Source organism: Tetrahymena thermophila, assembly GCF_000189635.1.
Source record: "Tetrahymena thermophila SB210 genomic scaffold scf_8254671, whole genome shotgun sequence".
Lineage (NCBI taxonomy): Eukaryota > Ciliophora > Oligohymenophorea > Hymenostomatida > Tetrahymenidae > Tetrahymena > Tetrahymena thermophila.
Genome location: NW_002476438.1, coordinates 313,163 through 337,376, shown reverse-complemented (window position 1 = coordinate 337,376; position 24,214 = coordinate 313,163). Strand labels below are relative to the sequence as shown.

At 21.8% G+C, this 24,214-nt stretch overlaps 6 protein-coding genes across 6 annotated transcripts; 3 read left to right on the top strand and 3 right to left on the bottom strand. All coding sequences in view use genetic code 6, as the record gives it.

Moving 5' to 3' along the window:
- Nucleotides 1-311: 311 nt before the first annotated feature.
- Nucleotides 312-6,379, bottom strand: TTHERM_00426030 (GTPase-activator protein for Ras-like GTPase; the record flags this gene model as incomplete). The annotated part of the gene is made up of 14 exons (XM_001013781.3): nucleotides 312-417; nucleotides 470-656; nucleotides 714-856; nucleotides 910-1,128; nucleotides 1,189-1,223; nucleotides 1,287-1,333; nucleotides 1,389-1,989; nucleotides 2,399-2,507; nucleotides 2,587-3,100; nucleotides 3,206-3,532; nucleotides 3,659-3,981; nucleotides 4,041-4,219; nucleotides 4,290-4,693; nucleotides 5,530-6,379. 14 exons carry the CDS (start codon nucleotides 6,377-6,379, stop codon nucleotides 312-314), a joined length of 4,044 nt encoding a protein of 1,347 aa, XP_001013781.3.
- A 615-nt stretch (nucleotides 6,380-6,994) lies between these two features.
- Nucleotides 6,995-8,570, bottom strand: TTHERM_00426020 (transmembrane protein, putative; the record flags this gene model as incomplete). Its single annotated transcript, XM_001013780.3, has 5 exons — nucleotides 6,995-7,182; nucleotides 7,902-8,016; nucleotides 8,097-8,166; nucleotides 8,218-8,453; nucleotides 8,538-8,570. The coding sequence occupies 5 exons, from the start codon at nucleotides 8,568-8,570 to the stop codon at nucleotides 6,995-6,997; spliced, it is 642 nt and encodes a 213-aa protein (XP_001013780.1).
- A 624-nt stretch (nucleotides 8,571-9,194) lies between these two features.
- On the top strand, nucleotides 9,195-10,418 carry TTHERM_00426010 (RING-H2 zinc finger protein; the record flags this gene model as incomplete). Its single annotated transcript, XM_001013779.3, has 4 exons — nucleotides 9,195-9,345; nucleotides 9,406-9,455; nucleotides 9,511-9,661; nucleotides 10,270-10,418. 4 exons carry the CDS (start codon nucleotides 9,195-9,197, stop codon nucleotides 10,416-10,418), a joined length of 501 nt encoding a protein of 166 aa, XP_001013779.3.
- A 2,286-nt stretch (nucleotides 10,419-12,704) lies between these two features.
- On the bottom strand, nucleotides 12,705-13,309 carry TTHERM_00426000 (hypothetical protein; the record flags this gene model as incomplete). Its single annotated transcript, XM_001013778.1, has 3 exons — nucleotides 12,705-12,882; nucleotides 12,989-13,056; nucleotides 13,190-13,309. The coding sequence occupies 3 exons, from the start codon at nucleotides 13,307-13,309 to the stop codon at nucleotides 12,705-12,707; spliced, it is 366 nt and encodes a 121-aa protein (XP_001013778.1).
- An 893-nt stretch (nucleotides 13,310-14,202) lies between these two features.
- Nucleotides 14,203-17,794, top strand: TTHERM_00425990 (BZIP transcription factor; the record flags this gene model as incomplete). The annotated part of the gene is made up of 11 exons (XM_001013777.2): nucleotides 14,203-14,321; nucleotides 14,498-14,713; nucleotides 14,773-14,871; nucleotides 15,284-15,670; nucleotides 15,728-15,873; nucleotides 15,926-16,054; nucleotides 16,108-16,202; nucleotides 16,256-16,571; nucleotides 16,842-17,004; nucleotides 17,068-17,200; nucleotides 17,267-17,794. The coding sequence occupies 11 exons, from the start codon at nucleotides 14,203-14,205 to the stop codon at nucleotides 17,792-17,794; spliced, it is 2,331 nt and encodes a 776-aa protein (XP_001013777.2).
- Nucleotides 17,795-20,522: 2,728 nt separating this feature from the next.
- On the top strand, nucleotides 20,523-23,033 carry TTHERM_00425970 (amine-terminal domain cyclin; the record flags this gene model as incomplete). The annotated part of the gene is made up of 3 exons (XM_001013775.3): nucleotides 20,523-20,738; nucleotides 20,869-21,498; nucleotides 22,170-23,033. The coding sequence occupies 3 exons, from the start codon at nucleotides 20,523-20,525 to the stop codon at nucleotides 23,031-23,033; spliced, it is 1,710 nt and encodes a 569-aa protein (XP_001013775.3).
- Nucleotides 23,034-24,214: the final 1,181 nt, after the last annotated feature.

The following is a 24,214-nucleotide window of genomic DNA, read 5'->3' as shown; positions in this document are numbered from 1 at the left end:
ATTTTATAAATATGAATTCTTTTTCTTTATTTGTTGTTTTTTATCTACTTATTTTATTAAAATTAAAAGTTTAATTTAAACAATTTGTTTTATTTTTTTACAACTCAAAATTGATAAAAATTCTGAAAAAAACATTAAAATATGTTGAACAATTTTAAGGATGCGGTAAATGAAAAATAAATAAATTTGATAAAATTAATGGAAATATATTAAGTTGTTTAATAGTAAGATTAGAAGATAAAATAGAATATAATTTAATTTAACATGAATTAAATAATTAATATAAAATAAATAAATTACAAATTAAAATATCACATTGAAGCTACTTCGTTAACAGCTAGCTTAAAAATGGTTAAAGATTATATAATTTTGACTTTTTTATTCCAAAAATTTAAATTGATTAGACTGTCTATAATTCTATTTATTCATAAGTAATAATTGATTATTGATGACTATTAAATTAATTTACTTTATTATCATTTGGCAATCATGTATTTGAGATTTTTCTATTAGGCTACTCATTTTCGATACAATAATTAATTCCTCATTTTTATCTTACCCATTCAGTTCAGCAAGATCTCTCAATTAATCTACGCATTCATCAATAATATATAAAATATCTACATGATTAGATTGCTTTTAAATCTTTTCTAGTTCTGTTTAATTAATTAGTTATTTTTTCATAAATTTAAATATTAAAGATTATTAATTACTTGGAGTTAGAGAAGCTAAGTGGATATCATCATAAGTTTTTTTGCCAGAATTATGTTTCATTTTGTCAATTATACTTATTTTTCTATTACCAGAATGTTTAGGAGAACATATAACATTATATTGCTCTTTCTTCATTAAATATCTAAAAAGATTAAAAAAATAATTAAAATTTAAATCAAAATTTTTAATGTTTACTTTTTGGCAAGAGCACGAGCAAGATATTTTTCGAATTAAATTTAAACTTACTCATAAATGGCCATCCTGTTGCTTTGTTGCATTTTAGGCATATTAAAGAATTTTTCAACAATATAATCGTTATAATTATTGATTTATTTTCTAAATTATTTGATGTTTTAAGGATAAAAATCAATTAATTTATCAAATATCCTTTTTTAATGCATGCTTTCAATAAACCTATTTAAAAAAATTTAATTTTTTCAATCAAATAATTAGAAAATTAACTTTTTTATTTACTCTTTGATATTTTTACATATTATGTCATTCTCGTTCTTTTTTAATAAAAAATAATAAATGATAAATTTATTTTCTAAATATGTTTTATTTAATATTACCAAATTAACTGATTTCTTCTTCATTTTTTGCTTAACTTGATCATATCCTATTATTTATAAAAGTTAGACTTTCAAATCAAATATATAATTTAATTTATTTACCAACTTGCAATGATTCTCTATAGAAAGAATAAGCTTCTTTGAATTATTACTCATCTTATTCTTTCTCAATCATGATTTTACAGTCATCTTAATAAATAATTCTTACAGGAATATCTGCCTTTTTGATAAATAATAAAATGTTTTATTTTATTGTCCTTTCAAGCATTTCTTGGTTTTCTTTTTTTATTTGTAGCGTTTATGAGGTTAGTTTACTTATTGCTTGTTATATTTTATATTTAATATATTTAATTTAGTCTACAACATTCTATCTTTTTTCACTCACTTCTGTATGAATTTCTTATAACAAGCTTTAGAAGCTATTTCCTTCATAGTCAGGACTAAATTTTTTCAATAAACTTTTAATGAAATTAGACTATATTTTTAGTTACAACCCATTTTGCATTACTTTTTAACTCATTTGGTTCTTTCTTCCATAGAAATTTAATATTCCTTGTAACTCTTAAGAATTTGTATTTTCTATAAAATCTTCATTTGGGTTAATTTTCTAGAAAAATTAAATTAATGTGTTTATAAGCTTCTATTTTGTCACATGTTCAGCATCATTCTTATTCTAAATTGGAAATTTTAAACATTTGTCAACCTTTTCAAAAAATATTTAAATTTATTTCTAATTAAATAAAATTCTTTCTTTGAAAACTGATAAAATTTTAAAATAAAATCTGAAGAAAGAAGAAACGATAAACAGAATGAAAATGAAAGGAAAGAATTAACTGAATTTAAATTTATAAAAATGATTAATTTAATTTAAATTAATATTTTTAATAAATTAAATAATTTTTTCAAACAAAACTAATTTAATTTCAATTAGAATTTTTAATAAATTAAATAAATTTTTTTCATTTTACATAAAATATTTTTGGGAATCAATAAATTTTTAAGCTTTCCAAGTGAAATTAATTTAAACAAAAAACGATAAAAGTTTTGTAATTAATTAAATCAAAATTGAAATTATTTAAATTATAAAAAAAATTATTTAATAAATGAATTACTAAATTTTAAGTATAAAACTCAGCCGGCCTCCAAATGTAGAAGAGAGTATTTTGCTAGCTCTTAATAGTGTTATCTAGGAATTTTTCTGCTTCGTTAAATTTAATACACCTAAATTAGAATATAAAATAAAATTAAGATCTTCTTCTAATTTGAAATAAATAAATAAAAAAATAAGTAAATATTAAACTTTTCTACTTAGGTAAACAATTTCTTATGTTAGGACTTAATTTTGTCATCCTGAACAGAAGAAAATATCTTGTGTATTAAATCTACGTCACTATAGGATAAACTTAGAGATGTAATCGTATCTTCTTTTAGGCTGTATAACTCTTTGTCAGTTTTGTTAATGATATCTTCAATAAAACCTCCATCAAAATTAAGTAGATAATCATAAAATTTGTCTATTCTCTCCGAAAAACTCATGATAAATGGTCTCAAAATATCATGACCAGGATTATCATTTAAATTTTCATATTCTTTCTTAAATATTTTTTGTAGCACTTTTGTGATAGTTGAGATATTTTGGTACCTCACTTAATGTAGCTCTGTCAATGTGTTCCTATGAAGTAGAGAAACAAGTGAAGGAACGACCCATCTCATGATTATAAATTAAGATAATACCTAAAGTCTTTCCTCCAAACTTAATGTAGGGTCCTTCTAAGCAAGTAATATTACAATCATTTTACACATGATCTTTATTCCTATTAAATTTACAATTAAAAACTTTAAAAATTCAAATTAATTTTTTGAAAAATCACAAAAAAAGCTTATTGTTGATTCATTTAAAATAATTATTAATTTTCTACCTTTAGGAATGCAGGAAATGTGCTTTGTTAAGGCATCAATAATTTATGTAGTAATTTATTTGAGGACAAGTATATTATTTTCTACTTCTTTTTTTTTTCTCTCTTCTATCAAAGCTCTATCTTCTTCAGTTTCATCTATGACTGAATTCTCAATACTTTTTGTCATTGCAGACTCTTATGAGTTGAGGTTAACTGAATTATCTTCTATTGAATCAATATTGTTACAACTACAACTACTATTTTAGTATTATAAAGTAGGTGGTCCTTATTGCAAAATAGTTGATTCATTTAAGGTATTGTTGCTGTCTTTTCTTTTCTTTTTAGATTCTTTTTATTTTAACAATTAAATTATGAAAATATTAAATTATAATTTAAATATTTTTTTTTAAAATTTGAATTATAAAAAGAAATGTTCGAAAAAAATTGTTAAAAATGAAAGAAAAAAATAATTACCTGTTGATGAAAATAAGCTGAAAAAGCTGTTTAAAAATCCTGTGTTTCTATTAGCTTATACTTGAGGAATGCTTGTACGATTATCTTAGTCTTAACTTTAATTAATTTTGAGTACAACATCGTGAGTATGTCTAAATTCAGTAGTATTTCCTCCTATACTGCTTGAGTTTAGGCTTTAATTCATCTGAATTGGTTAGCTGTGATGCAAATTGATAACGGAATTTTAGTTATTTAAATTCTAATGATGTTGATTGTAATGGTGGTGGTGATGATGATAATTATTTTGTTGAGGTTTTTTTATGTTTAGGTCTTCACTATTAATTCTTTTTAATTAAAATTTTTAAATTTATCTTAGCTAATCTTTGATTAATAATTAATTTACTTTGCTGGGTCAATCTTAATAATTTTGTTATATTTTATTATTGAGTACAAAGGTATTTTGAATGATTCAGAAAAAAATATTTAAAAATTAGTTCTCTTTGTGAAACCTTAGATGAATTTCATATAAATAGAATCCATTTTAAAAGTGTCTTGAATCTTTTTAGCATTGTTTATCTCTTTCTATTTTTAGATTAATGTCAAATAAATAAAGATAAAATGTATTTATTTATTTATCTATCTAATTAATTACTTTGATTATTTCAGAGAGGAATTTATAAAGTGGTTTTTAAATTGGTTGATAGTCTAAGATATTGTCAAATAAGAAATTATTTATGTTTTCGATAAAATCGTTTATTTCAAAATCTCTGTAAGAAGAAAGAGAAGAAACAACTTAGGCCAATAAAGAAGGATTCATTTGTATGTATTTCAGATTTTCACAAATGTAGTCTTTTGCTATAGAGAGATTAACCTTCAAGGAATTATCAACTCTGAATATTTGGTACTTAGTATCTAAAATGATAGGCACGTATTGTTTTGATTCTAAAGAATAATCTTTACGTGTCTAAAATTACTCCCTAAACTATAAATTGCTCATGATATTTTCGTTGTAGCAGCTTTCCAGCTTATGAAGTAATTTAGATATTTGTTTCTTTTCTTTTATAAAAAGTAAAAATTAATTTATGTGATTTTTATTAATAGGCAATTTTAGCAAAGTTATCTCATAATTAACATTTAAAAATTATTAAAAAATCTAAAATTTTATTCAAAGATTTTATTTTAGGGTATTAATTTTACTTATTTGCTTAAATTAGACTTAAATACCTTGCAAACTTATTTTCTTTAAAAATATATTTTGTCCTTAAGTTTATTTTATTTTAGAGCACTTCCTACATTTATTTATTGATTATTTTCTGATTTATTTTCATAATAAAGCTAAAATTCCCATTAAATTTTTTTTTTTTTTTTAAATATATTTTATGCATAAATTTATTTTAGAGCTTTTCCTTCATTAATTGATAATTTACTGATTTTTTTCAATCGTAAAGCTAAAATTGATACTAAATTTATTTTCTTTTATAACTTACTTACTATTTTAATAAATTTAATAAAATTAATTTCTCTTGTTCACTTTTTTATTCTAACTTCATTATTAACTTTTATCTTTAGATTATATAATTAAAGTGAGACTAATTTCTCATATTAGCAGAGGTAAATATCTAGATATCATTATATGCTTAATTTTTCAATAATATGTAAAGCTAGTGTTCATTATAATATGATAAAATAAATTGCAAGTCATGTTTAATATTAAGCTCTAATTTATTTATTTTATCTACTATGACAATAATATTTTATTAGATTTTGTTTAAGATTAATATTACTAAATAAATTTTTTGTTTGCCTTGTAAGAATATTTTGATGATTTCTTATTTTAGAGGAATTAAATATATAAAAATTTAATGTATTCAAATAAATAAATAAAAACATACCATTAATAAGAAAGGAGCCTGTGGAAGAAATAAAAACTTAAAAGTCTGCCCAATTATAAAAATTTCCTTATTGATAATTATGGTTATATAATTTTAATTCTCCTAGGTTTAATTTGCTATTTTTAAAGAAGTTTTCTTGTTTTTGCTCTTTTAAAAAATCGCTATTTTTATCTTGATCTTCTCCTTCTTCCTCATCCTCTTCTAAATCTTTGATATCTACAGACAATTTCCCTTTTGACCTAGTAAATAAATCTAAGTGTTTATTTTCAAACAATTAATATGATAATTCTTTTCTCATCAATTCTAGCTTTTCTTCATCAATATCTTGAGAGATGTTTAAATTTTCTTTTCTCTTAAAGAAGGCTTCGTCATCTTCTTTAAAAACAAGATTATCTCCTCCAAATTTGCCTTTTTAATCCCTATTTGAGTTTCCGCTTAACTTTTTGCTTAACTCGATGCTCCCTTTATTAGATTTTTCTATTTCCTAACTTGAAAGACCTTGCAAAACAAACTAGTCAGTGTCTATTTATTACTTTATCTCACTATATTCTTAAAAATTTATGCTGAAATCTTCTTCTGAAGACATTAAATTTATTGTATTTCTTCTTTTCTTTTTAGATTTGTCTTTGCTTCTTTATGGGCTACTGTCGCTTGACTAATCTCCTAAGTCTAAATTGAGTTAAAATTGATTAGATTTATTTGTTTTTAAATCTGCTACTTTTTCTGTATTTAGCAGAATGCTAGAATTCAAAACATTTTGTTAATTCTTTTCTTCTCCTTCCTCATTAATAAAATCTTCAATAACTTGATTTTAATCTTCTTATAAATTTTAGGAAGCTATTTCATCCATTTTAAAAATGACGAAATTCCTTTGTTGTTTAATTTGTTCTTCTGTTTTAACCTACTTTCTAGCTAGATTCTTTTCAAATACGTTGTTGTTTACAATTATTTTATTCTCTTTTTTGAAGGCTATTAATAATTAACTAACTATTCAACCTTTATAAATAAATAAATTATTTATCTGTCTGTCAATTTCTATTTGCGAATCAATTTTTATTTTTTACAAAGCAGCTAAACTAAATATTTAAATTAAATTTGCGCAATTAACATAATGAAATTGCAAAAATTATGCATACTTTACTAATAAAAGAAACATATTAGTAATTAGATATAAAATCTCTATTATTTACATTATAAAAAAATATAAATTATCATAATTCTTACATTTGTTTTTGTTTGATTTAATAACCTAAACAATAAATAAAAAAACTACCAAACAAACTAAATAATTAAAAAAAATAATTTGTGGTTATATGTAAAATAGAGTGTTAAAAAATAAGTTGTGTTAGGAGTATTTATTTAATTAATTTATGTTTATCAAATATTATTATTTTGCAACAAAACTCATTTTATTCTTCCAGTTGAACTTCACTATAAATAGCAAATTAATTTTTATATAAATTACTCATTTTAATTTAGTTAACTATTCTCTAGCACGCTCAGCTAGCATCACTTCTCTAGCAGCTATATCTTTTAATTTATTAGAGCTTAAGCTAGCAAATCTATAAAAAGGAACAAAACTTGTGAATGCCACTAATGAGAAAATAGCTACAGTAGAAAATCCGTAAACAATATCTTCAGAACGAGTCGAAACTTTATAAAAAATTAATTTTATTGTAATTAGTTAATGAAAAATTCACTTAAATTATAATTTCAAATAAATATTTATTTTTTGATCTGTAAATAATGAAATTATTTTTTATATCTTGATGCATTAATCGAAATACATTCAAATAAATAAGTAAATCTTAAATATATTTAACATCATGCTAGCAATGAATTTGTTTATTTTTAAATAAAAAGGCTATAGAGTATTAAAGCTAATTATTTGTTATTTTTATTAAAATTGTAGCTATTTATTGAATTTAATTGTAATAAATTATATCACTAAAAATATTCTGTAATTCCTCATATATAAATAAATATATTAAGGGAGTGTTCATTTTTCAATTTTTTATAAGTTGAAGAAAAAAAATTTTTTTGCTAACAGCAAAAGTCAAGGTAAAGGTTTTATAATAAAAATATTTACAAAATTATAAAATAATTTATTTATTAAAAATCAAAATCAGTGTTAGGGTAAATTAATGTTTAATTTCAAAAATTATGAAAGCTTATCTTATTATTTTCTATAAATTTTTAATTTGTTGATTTTGCCATAATTTGCAATTAAAGTGCTTGATTTTATTAGCTTTAATTAGAAATGTTTTTTAATGTAAGAAGTTTAATAAAGTATATTATGTTAATCTTTAAAATAATTTATATTTTATTAAAATGAATATTTTTGTTTATTATATAAATAAATAAACATTTACTTTAACTATTCTTTTTAAGATCCCATATATCATAAATAAGTGCTCCAAATCTGCCAAATATAAATAATTCACATGCTCTTGTCATCAATACGGGAGCAAAGAAAGATCCTATAGTCTTTTTATATATTTTAAGATTTATAGAATTTTCTTTTTTATTTTAAAAGGAAATTTGTGCTTAAATCAATAATTCTTTACCACGAGTGGATAAATAACAGGTAGATTTTCATGTATACTGTTATAAATTGTTTGTCTGTAATATGCAATCCTAATTCAATTATACTTAAATTAAAATCTAATATCTTTTTTTGCTTATTACTTTAAAGAGGAAACATAATTGTGAGTAACTTCTACATTATGTTTTGAACTCAGAATAGTTTCTTGCAAATTTGATTGTTTAGATTATTCTACTAATTTCTTTGCCTTTTCTGGTTCTTCATACTTCATCGTCTTTTCTTCATAATCACTTTTAAGTTATTTATAAGAAGAAGTATTCTCTTTAAGCTTAGTAATCAGATAATCTTCTAATGAAAGATAATTCAAAAAGACTAATGGCTAAAAAATATTAAAAAATAAGATCAAATCATCAAAAAACTTAGAAAGTTAAGCATAAAAATGAAGGGAGTATTAAATATTTACAGTTAAAGCCCTAGCATTTATTAATATGGACATTTTTTATTTTCACAAGGAACGAATATGTTACAATACCAAAAATATCTGCGCTACTTGCTAATGCTTTGCTATCTAAATTAATGAAAAAGATATTCAATTTATTCAAAAAAAATATCAAAAAATCAATAAAATTTGAGTGAACAAAAATAAAATCAAAATAGATAAAATAAAATAATAATTTTTAATTAAAAATTTTAAAGAAAATAATTTTTAAATTTATTTAATTCCGATAAATTGCAACATAAGACTCTATTTAGTTAGCTTTTTTTAGACTATTTATTTTTATTAACCACATAAAAATATTTATAGTGATTAAAATAAAATTTGGATTTAAAAGATTATTTTAAAAATATTTTTAATTTCAATTTAAATTTTTTTAAAAAAAGTTAAAATGTAAATTGAAATAAACTCTAACTAAATTGTTTATAATAGAAATTATTTATTGTTGATTTTGTGATAAAATATACATAGACTAAGTTTTTATTATTTTATTTTAACAAATTGAGTTTTATTTAATAGAAGAAATCTGATAGCTGCTGAAAATTTATATTTAATAGAAATTAATATTAGTGACTGACACACACATACATAATTTGTTATATAAAATATTTAAAAAGACATAAAATGGATAGATAGCCAAATAGATAATAGAGAGGTGACGATAGACCAATTAAAGGCAATCCAACAGGAAAATATAATATGGATTTTATAGATTGGAATAACGAATGGAGCAACGTTTATGATAATTTTGATTTTACAACTGATCATTAAAACTGTAATTTCTTCAAAGTGAAGATTGAGCATTGAATATTTAAACTAATTTTAAACAACGTAGAATAATGTCCCATTTTTGGAATGAGCAAAGAAACCTTCTTGCGTTTAGTCGTATTTGTTTGAATTAAATTGTGATTAATTATAATTTAGAATTTATATTCTTTAGGCAGATGAATTTTAACAATTAGAATGGGATAACAATATGCAAATGGATGAAGAAGGAAGACTTCCTGACGAAATTGTGGATAAAGTGAAGAAGATGAAAATGGGTACAAGCAATTAATCCTGTGCTATCTGCGTTACGCCGTTTAAAAAGGGTAAATTTCATTTATAAATTCAGTAAAAAAAATTGGACAAAGAAAGGAAATATTTATAAAAGCTTAATACGAACCACATAAATTATTTAAAAGGAGTAATTTAATACAACTTCACAGAATATCTATGCTAGTCTGTTAATTACTTGTATACAAATAACTAATTATTGATTGATTTTTACTATGTTTTCCCAACAACTTAAACATAAAAATAGGAAAAAGCCAATGTTAAAAATTAGATCAAATTAGACTTTTTGATGTAAATTAAACAAAACCAAATAATTTACACCAAAGATAAATAATTCAAAATATTTTAACACATTTTTGAAGCAAACTGTAAATTAAAATTTAAGTGAAAAACTATCTTTAAATCTAAAATAATATTTAAGAATCAAATATTCAACCAATGTTCTTTAGACAAATTTGAAATCATGAATAAAGAAAGATTCATGAAAATATCCAAAGAAATTCAAATTTATTTTTACATTTTTGATTTTACATGCAATCTGTATGAGCAAATTTAGTCATTTAGTTGATAATATTTATTAGAGAAAAGTCTTTTCTCTTTCTAAAAATATTTTTTTTAAGAATATTTTGAACATATAATTTAGGAGAAATCATTAGAAAGCTTCCATGTAAGCACATCTTCCATGATAGTTGCATTTTACCTTGGTTTAGTAAGAAAAGTAATTGCCCTAACTGCAGATTTGATATTAAAGAGTACTATATGAAACATTAAGAAGAATCTAATTAATAATGAGTGAATGAATGAATGAATGATGCATTTTGTTAAGATTTATTTATTATCTTAGTTTTAAATTTGCAAGAAATTCAAAGTAATGCTTAATGAATGAATCAATTTGTTTGTTTTTTTCTACTAGCAAAAATTAAAAAAAGAAATTTTATTTAGTTTTTATCAAAAATATTCATAAGAATTTAGTTACTACTGTTGAAAACAAATTAATTTAATTTATAAAATGGATGTGATATTTTATTTGGATTTGCCCTTTGTGTTAACCTGAGTGTAATTGACCACATGTTAAATTAGATGACAATTTTTAAATTAATTAAAACTATCTCCTTTTTTGTATTTTTATTCAAACAAAAATTAGTCGATAATAACTCATTCAAAAGTAAACAAACAAACAAATAAATAAATAAACAAGCAAAGACAAGCAATATTAATAATAGAAAATATGAATTTATTAAAAATATTTTAGAAGTTATAATTAGCTTTTTTGATTATAATTAATTAACCTGTTTATTTCTATTAATTAATTGAGTTGAATTTACTGAAAAAAAAGAAAAGTTTTTTAATAAATAGAATTTTATAGAGAGTGTAAATACCTAAACCTTAAAAAATGATTACATTTATTAGTTAGTTTCAACTCTATTAAGTAGATTTATAATTAAAGAGTTATTATATTGCATATACCTATGTTGTTATTGGTTTACGAAATAATAAAATAGTGAGGGAGGATAGTTTCTGGTATTATTTTAAATTAGTATTTAAGAGTAAAACAAAACTAATATTTTTACACTTTTTGAGATATAGATTACATTTATTATTTAATAGTCTTTAGACACTAAGTTTTACAATTAGTCTTATTTATTCAATTAGAATTAATTAGGCAAGCCTTCAATTATTAATATTTATCATGCTTACTTTAAGCCTTATTCAATCAAATAATCAATTACAATTAGTCTTTTTTTCAATTCTGTATAGGTTTCAAGTCAAATAACAAATTAAATGTTGTAGTTAGTTTTCAATTTTATTCATCTTATGCTAGTTTCTTTAAAATCATAGCTCATTATATCTGTTTTTATTTTATTTGAATATAAGCAACCTGTAAAACTAAATTTTTCGTGGGGTCTGTCTGCTTCTATATAGATGCAGAAGGGATTATTAATAAAAGAATTATAATTCAATATTAAAATAGATTCGTTTGAAAAACAAACTCTGTCATTATAAGAACATACAACAAACCAAATTTTGAAAAAAATTTATTTGAGCTATTCGTAAAATGACTTACGTCTTTCACGATGACGTTTCAATTATTTCAAATTAATAATTATCCCAGAATAAAACTTTACTTTCAATAATATTTTTTATGCACTATGAAATTTTTTCTATTTTTTTGTTGTTGAATTTTTACTATTTGCACGTTTTTTTATCGATTTTATTCTACAGCATTATAATTGATTGCTAAATTTATCAAGAAAATACTGGCTCATTTGACATATTCAAAAGCAGCATTAAGTAAAAACTTAACTGAAAACATAATTCTTTATTATAAAATGACAAATTTTAGTAAAAGAATATTTTTTAATTTAGTTTTTATTATATGAATAATAATGAATAAATTAATCAATCAATCTTTACTTTTGAAATTATAGAGATTTGTTAATTTTTTAATTTATTTATTATTTTTATTTGGGATTTTTATGTAGTCATCGATTGGTGTCAGTTTGTATATCTACAGATGCTACAAAACTAATATAAATGCACTTGAATTAATCCAAGATTGAAAAAAAAATAAATTTCTTAAATTAAGAAGCAATTTACTTTTTTTTTTGCTAGGTGATGAAATGAAATGTAATACCATGAAGAATATACCTGTGTGTACTTTGATTAATTTGTTTAATTTCTTTTGGATATCAAATCTTTAAGCATAAGAAATCTATCAAATTATTTTTGAATTTTCAACTCTTGTCCACATATCAAATCAAAATAATTTAATCATATCTTCGTTAAAAGATTTGTATGGAAATTTTATCAAAAATGACTGAGGATGAAAGAAATCAATTTATTTATTTATTTATGCGCCTTTAATTTACTTTTTTATCTGATGCTTTATTTTGCAAAGTGAATTTGTTAATTTGACTTAGAGAGTATCTATTTGATTAAATTAACCACACAAAAAAGAGATTTGTAAATAAATTATACTTAGAAGTGCATTTAATTTATTTTAATCAAGGGTAATTGTTAGCAAATATTAATTTACAAATTTTCTCTTTGATACTCTAAATTATTGAGTAAATTAAATCAAAGAGGCAAATCAGAAGTTGCGTCATTCGGACTTCTTTTAAATTCAAGTCTCTACTTAAATTCTTTACCTCCTTTTTTCAATCTGTTAATTTTTTATTACAGAGGGCTAAACCTTAATTGTGCAAAGTTTTTCTATTTCATGATGACCCTCAATTCAATTTTACATAGTTTTTGGCTAAAACGTAAATCCTTACAAGTTACAAATTAGCACCAAAAGCGAAAATTTCTCTACTAAAATACCTGATTTATTTTCAAATAATTCAATTTGCTATAAAAATCACTATTTTTAGCGTTTTTGAGCCTCAATTTAATTTGCTTAACTTTTTTGCTTTACACTAGGCGCAACAAACTATATGGTAGAAATCTAATAAATATCACTTTTTCTTCTGAAGCTAGCATTCCTAATTTTTAAATATTTATTTATTCATTTTGTTGATAATCTAAAAGAATAAATTAATCTGATACATTCTTTAATTCCTTACTGTTTCTTTAGAGCTTTACTTTGAAATATTTTTTACTTGCTTGCTTAAATCATCAAAAGCAATTTATAAAAACTATTTAAATAAGTAAATGAAATACCCAATTTTAATATTAATTTACATTTTTTGTGAGCTCAGCTTTAAATATATTTAGATTTTAATAATAGAATAAATTTATATTATGTGGATAGAATCCATATATATCAATCTAATATATATTAAATCCTGAGATATGTAATAAGCTGATTCAATATATAAGTTGTAATCAACACAAATGAAAATCCTACAAACAAACAAACTAATTAATATGAAATTTAATAAAACAAGAGCTTCTTAGAAATATGCGAAGGAGCTAAGAGAATAAATATACAAACAAACATGCAAACATGCATGCAAATGCAAATTAATAAATAAATAAATAACCAATTTGGTTAATAAAATAACAATTTAGACTGATTGATTGATTGATTGATTGATTGATAAAATAAATAGAGAAATGCAATACAAATAGAATACATAGTAAAAAGTATAGATAGATAGATGAGTTCTCCATTGATTAAATTACCATGCACAGAAATGATTTACATAAAAAGAAAGAAAGAAATATAGATGCATAAATCTTTTAATATGAATGAAGAAAAGTTTGATTTTATGCACAGAAAATATAATAAGAAAATACGGCAAGATTATGAGTATATATAATCATTAATTTTGGTAAAAAAAGAAATTAATATTTACTATAATATTAAATAATTAAATACATTGATTGATTTTCAAAAAATAAATAGAAAAAGTTAGGAGGATTTTAAGAACAAACAACCACTCACAAATAACATCTAATTAAAATCTCTAACATAGGACAAAGCTTTCTCATCATATATAAAAAATACGTCACTTTAACCCAACAACTAGCATTTGACAAAACCCCAACTTAATTCCATTTCACACAAAATAAATAAAAGATTAAACACCAAATCAACTTAGACAGATAATATTAAGTAAACTATTTATTATAAATGGATTAAAACTACTTATAGAGACTAGCATAAGAGGAAACGCATACAGAAAATCATCACATTTCAATTCTTGATAATGATTTTATGCAAACATTGTATGAAAATAATCCACCTAAAAAGTAATTCGATTATTTTTTTATTTAGGGCTTTTGATATATATATATAATGTCTCCAACTAGGATTTTTAGTTAGAAGATTCTTCCTTAGCAATCACTCTCTAACATGACGCACCTATTTAATTTTATTAAGACAAATAAAACAATTAGGATTTATTTTATTTATTTCTTAAAAATAGTCTCACATAGAATATGCCTTTCTAAGTTAACCAAAATTTTGGACTGTTGACTAGCGAGGGAAATCCCTTTACCACAAATTTCAATTTAGGTGCATACAATCATACCATAAATTAACAAAATTCCTAAAATCCGCTAAACATAGGCTTAAACTTTGCTGGATCGAACAACACCAATTAATTTGGAGCAAGTTTTCTTCATTAAAACAACTCTGGAAAGTAAATAAACATCATGTGAATGAATTAATTAAGTAAAATTTTAATTTTTATAATATTAGTGGATCGGCATAGGATGACTTCAATAAATATATTGCAAATAATACAAGCTTTTTAGATGGAGGAGACTATATGAATGCCAACATTTAAATAATAAAAAAGTAAAATAGTTTTATTTGAGCATTGACACTTCCTGAATACTTTGCAGCTATTTTAGACTTTTTTCATGTTTATTTTCAACAAATGTCTATTTTTTCTAATTGATTGAAAAATTACTTGAAAAATAAATTAATAAATAGCAAATGTACTCTGCAAAGTTACATTCATTTTCATTAAATCACTTAAATTCCAAAAATATTTAAAATTTACAAAACAAGTAACAAAAAAAGCAGAAGAAATTATTAATTGAATATTTAAGTTCCATGCATGAATTCTTATCAGATTTAAGAAGAAAAATTTTAATTAAATTTGTGATATTCATAAATGAGCTCATATTTTAAAATAAATATTAATTAATTGAAATATTAGAAATTACATTTGTTTAATTACATTTTCATATTCAATAATAAATAGATCAAAGGGTAATTCAATTAAGAATAATAATTAACAGAAGACTCAGGATGATAAAAAGTTATCTAATTCTCGCTAAAACTCAAACAGTGAAGCTCAAAATGCTGCAAATGGCTAAATGAATGATGAATAAAAATTGAAACTTGAAAAAAGTCAAAGTCAATAAAATAATTTAAATAGTAGCATTAACAGTAACAACAGCAATAATACAAACAACAATAGTAATAATAACAATAATTCTAACAACACAAATAATGCTGCCAACAGCAATAACAATAATAATGCCAATGGCAATGCATCTTCCTTAAAGCATACAACCAAAAACACATATATAAACAAAATTAATTCTCTCATCACTGATCAAGAATAGCTCAAAAGAGAATCCTAATTGTAATAAAATTATTTGCTTTTTTATAATTTTAACAATAATATTTTTTTTTTTTAAAGTATTCAAACTCTGTAAAAAGAATAATAATTTTCTGATGTTATTTTGAAAGACCAACGTATGTAAGAAAGTGTTAGAATAAGACAATAATAGCTATAACAAACAAAGGATTAAGTTAGTCCTGTTCCTGCATCTAATCCAATAACAAGTAAATACTAAATAAAATTGTAAAATGTGTTAAATAAATGTTTTAAAAACAGTAACTAACAAATCTCAGTCATCAACTGATGCCATCTAAAAAGAAAACGATTAATATGCTTTATACTCCCAACAAGACAAAGGTTCAGAAAGCTCTTCCAGTAATTAAAATGGAAGCAAATAAAATTATGGTATTTAATTACTTATTTTAAGAAAGAATTTTTAAAATTTAATTTAAAATTAGAAAAAAAACTCAACGAAAAACTTGTTAGAAACAGAGAAAGTGCCAGAAACAGCAGAAAAAGAAAGAAAATTTACATTGAATTGCTTGAAACAAAAGTATATTTTATTGATTCAATTCTAAAATTAAATATTAATAATTAAAATTTAAGGTTGCTAATCTCAACGAAGAGCTAGAAAAAACAAAAAGAGCTTTAGAATCAAATAACTAATATTTAAATAAAATGAGCTTCCAAACTTAACTAGCAGGATTGAATCTAAACTAAACTTAGTTACTTGATAAGCTAGAAAAGTGTATTCAATCTAACGGCGAAGAAAATGAAATTAATTTACTTTTAGATAGTCTGAGATTTAGATTAGGAGCAACAGGAAAGGAAAGAATTACAGCAATAAACTACTTCTTCAAATAAATATTGGACATTTGTATACCAACTCATTTCAGATACTTACTTTATACTGCAGATGCAGGTAATTTAAATCTTTCATATTGTTTACAATTAATAATAACACCATTAATTTTATAAGAAATTATAAAAGATATTTTGAATAAGCTTAAATATGTTTGTTCATAATTTTATTAGTTAAATCAAACAACAAATAAAATTTATTTATTGTTTTTTTTTGAAATTTAATTTAATTCTCGCAATTTTTGTTGTATTTTGAAAAATAAAATTTTTTTTGTTTTTATTCGAATCTAAAATTTATTAATTTAATTTTAATTTTATCTAATTTAAATAGAGGAAGACATGTTTGCTGATAATCCTTTCTCTCCTGAACAAATGAATAAGAGACCTGATTGGAGAAAAGAATTAATATAGTACGTTGACATTAATGATACTCAAAGATAAAAAATTTTGAAGTTCAAGAAGAAATTTAAATAAGAAAAAAAGAATTTAGATGAGTAATTTATTTATTTATTTATTTTTTAAGACATGGTTTTAAATAATTTGTTTAAATTAATTAGCTTAATAATCAGTTTGTAATAAATTAAGAAGAACATTCAAGAAAAAACTTATTCCTTAGAGCACATGGTAGATAGCCTTAGAAATTATATGAATCCTATGCAATCAGCTAAGTTTTTATCTTTTATGGAAAGAGTAAATAAAAAATTAATTTATTTGTTTGTTTGTAAATAAATATATTAATTAAAAAATTAAAAATAGAATAGATATAGAAAAGAGATTTCTAATACAAGTCTTTGGCAGGCCTTGAAAGCTGAAGATCAAGAAGTTGATGATTATGAGGATGATAATATTAGTTAAAATAATGATCCTAATTCTCAGTTATAGTTTTTGTGCTAACAGACATAATAATAATTATACTTCTAATAATAATACAATCAACCACAACTTGGGTTTAATAGTAGTGGATTTTTAGGTGATTTCTAGAATCCCTACGGATAACCTGCTAATAATGGATTTTAAAATTCTTTTTATGGAGGAATGCCAAACCCATAAAACTTAATGGGAAATGGACCAACTCCTAATAACAATAATCCCCAATTTTCGAGTTAAAATAGTGCTTTTAATTACCACCAAAATCAACAATAAAATGGAATGAACGGAAATAATGCTTTACACTAAGGGATGATGTAGCAATCTCTAAACGACTTTAGTACAAAAATTGAATCAGGCTCACTTCCTAGGAAAAAATTGAAGAGTAATAATTCAATGAGTCAGGACCAGATGTGATTAATATAAACAAACATATGAAATTTAATGCAGAGAAATATCTATTAAACTTTGATACCTTTCTAATATACTATAAAAACTATAAACTAACTCAAAAAAACACTTTTATTTGACTCAAACTAGAAAAATTTTCATTCATTCATTATTCCTTAAAGTAATGAAAACCAATAACAAATAGAAACGTAAATAGAATCAATGATAAATTCACTAAATAACTAACTAACTAACTGGATTAATTCTCAACAGATATATTTTGAACAATCAAACAAAAATTACATTCAAAATTATTATAATAAAATTTAATTAAATTTAACAAATTTTTCAATAAATATAAACTATTTCATTTATTATTTAAAAATTCTATCGATGTATTCTAATTTATATTAACCAAATAAAAATAAATTGATGAGATAATTTAATAAAATTGCTCTTATCTATCTATCTGCTTACCACACCAATTGATATACTGAAATATTCCACTCATTCATATAATAAAAATTAATACTAATATAATAAAAAAGATATTAGTAGTTACTTACTTGAATGAATGAATGAGATAGAAAGTATTTATTTTATTTACAGAGTTGACTTGAAATAAAATTAAAGACATTCGATATAAAAAATAAAAAATTGAACTTAAGATCAATTTAAAATTATTATAAACTCTAAATTAATTTTATATTTATATTATTAAAAAATTCTTTATATGTGTTACTGATCAAATTTTGAGTATTCATTTATTAGTTCTTTTTAATAATAATTTAAATTTTAACAAATTATTTAAAGAAAAATTCTTATTCAAGGCTAATTTAAATAATTTTATTTAAGTTTAGTTTGTTTTTTTGCCTTAAATATCTCCAAATAAAATTCAAATATCATTCAAATGACCTAAAATGAGATTTTCTAAATAGTTTTTTAGTGTCTTTTTTTTTACTTTTTGAATAGCAGATTTAAAAAGGAGCCAAAATTTCAAAAATTTCGAATACTTTTTAAAATTCTATTTTAAGGAAACTTAGTTTTTCAAAAAATATTAAGATAAATACAAAAATAATTAGTCTTACTTAAAGTTTATTTGAATGATATTAAATTAATTTTATCCATTTTTTATACAATCAAATTTTATTTTTGATTATTTTTAAAAATATTAAAACAGATTTACTATAAGAAAAAAAGAGATGTTAAAAAATATTTTTAAATGAATAAATTTATATTTTTTATCTTTGGTATTTAAAAATATTGCTGTTTGAATTATTTCCTTTAAAAAGAAATTATATAAATTTGATTATTTAAATCATTTAATAATTATTTTATTGATAGCAATTTTATTTTTATCATGAAAATTTATATTTGTTTGTTATTTTAGTTTATAATACTAATTATTATAAGGAAAAGGAAATGATTAAGATCATCTTTCTTTCGAAATTTTCGTTCAAGATATTTAGTTATTTGGCATAAATTTTTGTATCAATTAAATAGTGTCTTGAATATTAAAATTGTGTGGTTAATATTTCTGTTAAAATCCTCTGTAATTTTAAATTTAAAAATTTATAAAAGATGAAATATTTGAAATTATTCAAAGCGCTTATTTTTTAAATTTTATATTTTTAAAGGAATTGCTTTCCCGCATAAAATGGATATTAATTCTTATTTTTAGCAAAATGAAAAAGCTCTGAAACTTAAATTTTATATCACTTTAACCTAATCTAAGAAGCTAAAAAAACTTATTCATTTAGAAAAATATGAAATTTTTGTTTATAATTATTATAATAAATGATAAAGAATTTCAAATCAAACAAAAATATTATTTATCATTTCGAGTACAAATTTTTAAATAAAAGGAATCTATTTATAATGTAAAATGAATGGACAAATTAAAGAAAATTTAAATGTACTTTAATGATAAAGATATTTAAATTTAAATTAATCTAAGAAATCATGATTTTAGATTTGAAGAAATGCTTGTTTGTACTTAGCTAGATAGTTATTTAGTTAATTAGTTTTCTATTATATGATAGAAGCATATGAGAGCCTATTAAAAGCAATTCATGGTAATAAAAATAAAATATGCATAAATTCAAATGATAAAAATAATCGATCGTCTAATAATTAAGAAACACTATTATTATTACTATAAATCAAGGCAATTAATAAATAAATAAATAGTTGCGAATCATTTGAAATCATTCAAATATTATTTAAAAGTGATATGAAAATGAATGAATTACTTCATAAAATTAGCTTGAAATCATATAAGATAATCACAACCAAATTATTGGATACTAGTTTTATTAAATATCTTCATTTAACAATCAAAAAAAAAAGATTTACCTATAAAAATGTAATTATGAATGAATGAATCGATATAAAAGGTGTGTTCGCTATTCATTTTGTATAGAAATTTTACAATTTATGTTAATGAAATAAATGAAAACTTATAAAAAAAACAAACAAACACAATTAATTAATTAATTAATTGTCTTTTTTTAAATTAGAAGGATAAATTGATAGATAATTAAAAAATTGATTTATAAATAATAATAATTAAATCAAATTTAAAGAAAACAAATAGTCAAACACATTTTAAAAAATAGAATCAATCAATCAATTAATTACTTTACAAATAAATAAATAAGCAAACAAACAAACACATTAAAGATAATACCTAATAAATCTATAATTTATCTTTTAAAATCTAAGAAGCCAATATCTAGTTCGTTTAATATTTAAAATGTAAACCAGGATTAATTACAGAGATGAATCAAACAACACAAACAGCTTTGGGGTATGCGTTTAGTCCTAAAATTCTTAAAAGGACTTGATAAATCCAAATATGCCTTATAGTCAAAAATCCTATACTTCTGTTAATCAAATAAACTATGATCTCCATCGCAGAGTATTTGGTTAAGAATTGTCCAACTACAATACTGTGCCTGTTAGCTCTAATGTAAAATAAATAAATATTTTCTATTCAAAATTTGCAGAAAATTTGATCATAGACTTTATTATGCTTATACGCAAAATTAAAGTTAGCCCATCTATGTTTTGTATTTTATATTTTTTTCTTCTATAAATAGAGCTAGAGCTAGAAAACTATTGGAATGTCATAAGGAAGTTAATAGAATTAAGCTAAAAAAATGAGCACTTAAACTGAAGAAGGAGGTATGAAATATTATGAAAAAATTTATAGAGGAATGTAAGTGCAGTAACAACAATAATAGTATCAAAAACAATCTTACTACCCTTAAAAAGGTCCTTCTTAGTTCTTCAGCAATAATGGAGGAGCCTAAATCGCGTAGATAGGACAAATGCAAGATCACCAAAACAAAGATGCAAGAAAAAGAAACGAATAAATAGAGAGCAGCGATATGCCTAACTTTAATCCCAAGTTTAACGTTCTTGATGCAGCAATTTATAAAGGAGATTTTGGCTTAGATTTAAATACATAACCTCATACAACTACAAACGCAATCTCATCTAAAAGCTAACAAAGATTGATATCCGATTAAGATAATTCAAATTTTAGCACGACTAATAGTTCAAATGATAACTTTGAAATTTAAACACTTAACATTGAAAACGCCAAAACCAGGGGTTAAAAAGAAATTGAAAGATAGTACACAAAGATTTTTAATGAAGACAAGCAAAATCCTTGCAAAGTTGCTTAATATTCTCGTGAAATATTTTAATTTCTTAAATAAAAAGAAGTAATTAGTTAATTAATTAAATAATTAATTCACTTTTATTTAGCATTTTTATTTATTTCTCTATGAGCTTCTTTCTCATTGATTAGTTAGTATATTTTTGCAAATATTCTAATTTTTCATCCGATTCTAGATTACTAGAATTTATTACAACAGCTAATCAATATATTTGCTAATTATTATATCAAATTTAATCAATTCTAAAATACTTCAATAAGTTACAAATCAAATGAAAGCGCAATGATTGCATCTCATCTAATTTATTTTTAATAATGGAAATTCAACAAAAATTGATTTATTTAACTAGTGTTTTCCTTATTTTTTGATACTAAGATTTAAATAAATCCTTATCCGAAATAAATTTCAATTAAATAAAAATCCTTTAAATAGCAAAAAAAATATAAGATTTGTTTAAAGGATTTTCCCCATAAAAAATCTAAATAAACTGCAAAACATTAATAAATTATAATCCTGATTTAATTAAAAGATTTATTTGAATATAAAACCAAAATATATCAATCAATAAATCAACCCTAGAATTCATAAGAAAGTTTTTAAATATTGATTGCATTTATTTTCTACTGCTTGATTTGATAATTAAAAATCAACTTTTCATCTCTTTCAAAGCAAAATAACTTACAATTAACTAATTAATTAACTTTTTAATAAAATAGAAATAAATCTTGATCAATAAAAATTACATGGAAGAATAGAATGATATTTCAGAGCATATGAGATGGATCCTTATTGACTGGTTGATCGAAGTCCACTATAAATTCAAACTCCTCTAGGAAACTCTCTTCATCGCTGTTTATATTATTGATAAATACCTATCTTTTACTAAAATTAAGAGATCTAAATTACAGACTATTGGCATTACTGCGCTTTTCATAGCTGCAAAGTATGAAGAAATTTATCCTCCTGAACTGAGAGAATTCTCAGATATAACTGATAGAGCTTGCTCTAAAGCAGAAATATTATAAATGGAAGGCGAAATTATCAACGCTTTAAATTTCCAAATTACTGTACCTTCTTCCTATAGATTTGCAGAGTGGTATACTCGCTTAGCTGAATTATCACCATAAGATCAATGTTTGGTCTTCTATTTTATCGAAGTTGCCCTTCTTGATACTCGTTTTTTAAAATACTCTCCAAGTAATATTGCTGCCTCAGCTGTTTATATGGTTAATAAACTCAACAAATCTGAAAACTGCTGGTCTGACCTTCTTGAAAAGGACAGTGGATATAACGAATAAAAATTACGTCCATGTGCTAAAGATTTAATATTCATATAATAAAAATTATAAACAATTCAATAAAAAGCTGTCACTACAAAATATAATCGTCCATAATTCTATAAAGTAGGCTCAATAGTCCTATTTACCAAATAAGATAGTCATCCTAATTAAACAAAAAACTAAAACTCAACTGACAGTGATCTTCCTCATAAATAGTAAGGAAAAAACCAACACATGTTGCTTGTACAAAAAGAAAATTCATCCAAAATTTATTAAAATATTTTTAATGATAAAGATTGAATACAATTCATTAAAAAAAACAAAAAAAACTAAAATTCAAAAATAATAAAACAAATTCCATCTAATTTCTCTATCTTCTCTTTTTATCTTAAAAATTAAGCAATAATGTAAATTAATAAATTGTAAGGAAATCTAGAATAAAATAATATATTTAATAAATTTGTCTTCAAATTATAGGATGGATAGAGAGAGAATAAAGAGAGAAAAGAAATTGTTGTTATAATGTATTAAAATAATAACTACTAATCTATACAATAATAATATTTTGCCAATATAATTTAAAGTAAAATTGCACTCTAACGATCTAATTAGACCAACTAATTTTGATATAATTAGAATAACTTAACAATCAATCAATAATAACTAATCCAATTTATTCTATTTTTAAAAGTAAAACAAATAAAAATAATAAATAAATAAATAAAATACACTTTTTATATTAAATAACTAACTTAATTTATTTACTTCTTAAAATATCAACTGTTTAATATATATACATACATTTGTTCGCTTATATTAATAAGTATCAGTCCATCTTTAATACTTATATAAATGTCTACTTAATTAAATACTTCTATTTCTTTTAGATTTATTTTTTATTTCAAGTTTTTTATAATTCATAAAATCTTAAATAAGTAAGTAAATCAATCCATATCAATAAAATTTTATTTTAAAATACAAGAAATTATTTATATATTTACAAAATCAAATTTAAAAATTTATAAAATGATAATATAATTAAGAATATATATATTAATATGCCAATGTAGTACTTTGGGAATATGAGAAAAATTTAAAATTTATTTTATTTTTACAAATTTGAGAAATATTATTATATGAATTAATTATTCATTAATTTTAAGTTCGTTTTCCATTATATTTTTATAAATAAAAACAAGTATTTAATAAAATTTATTTTATCATTAAATATGAAAATTGAATAAAATTAGTTTTATTCTAAATAAATTTTTATTTTTATAAAATTAAATTATAAAATGAAAAAAAATTAATTCTGAAGAATTGACTTAATTTTTTAGTTTTCTAATGTGTTCACAAATTTATTAGATTAAATAGTAAAAGAATAATTTATGTTTGAATTTGTAAGCAAGCTTGTTGAAATTTATAACATTAAAAACTAAATTAATAATAATATATTTTTAAACCAAACAAACAAATAAATA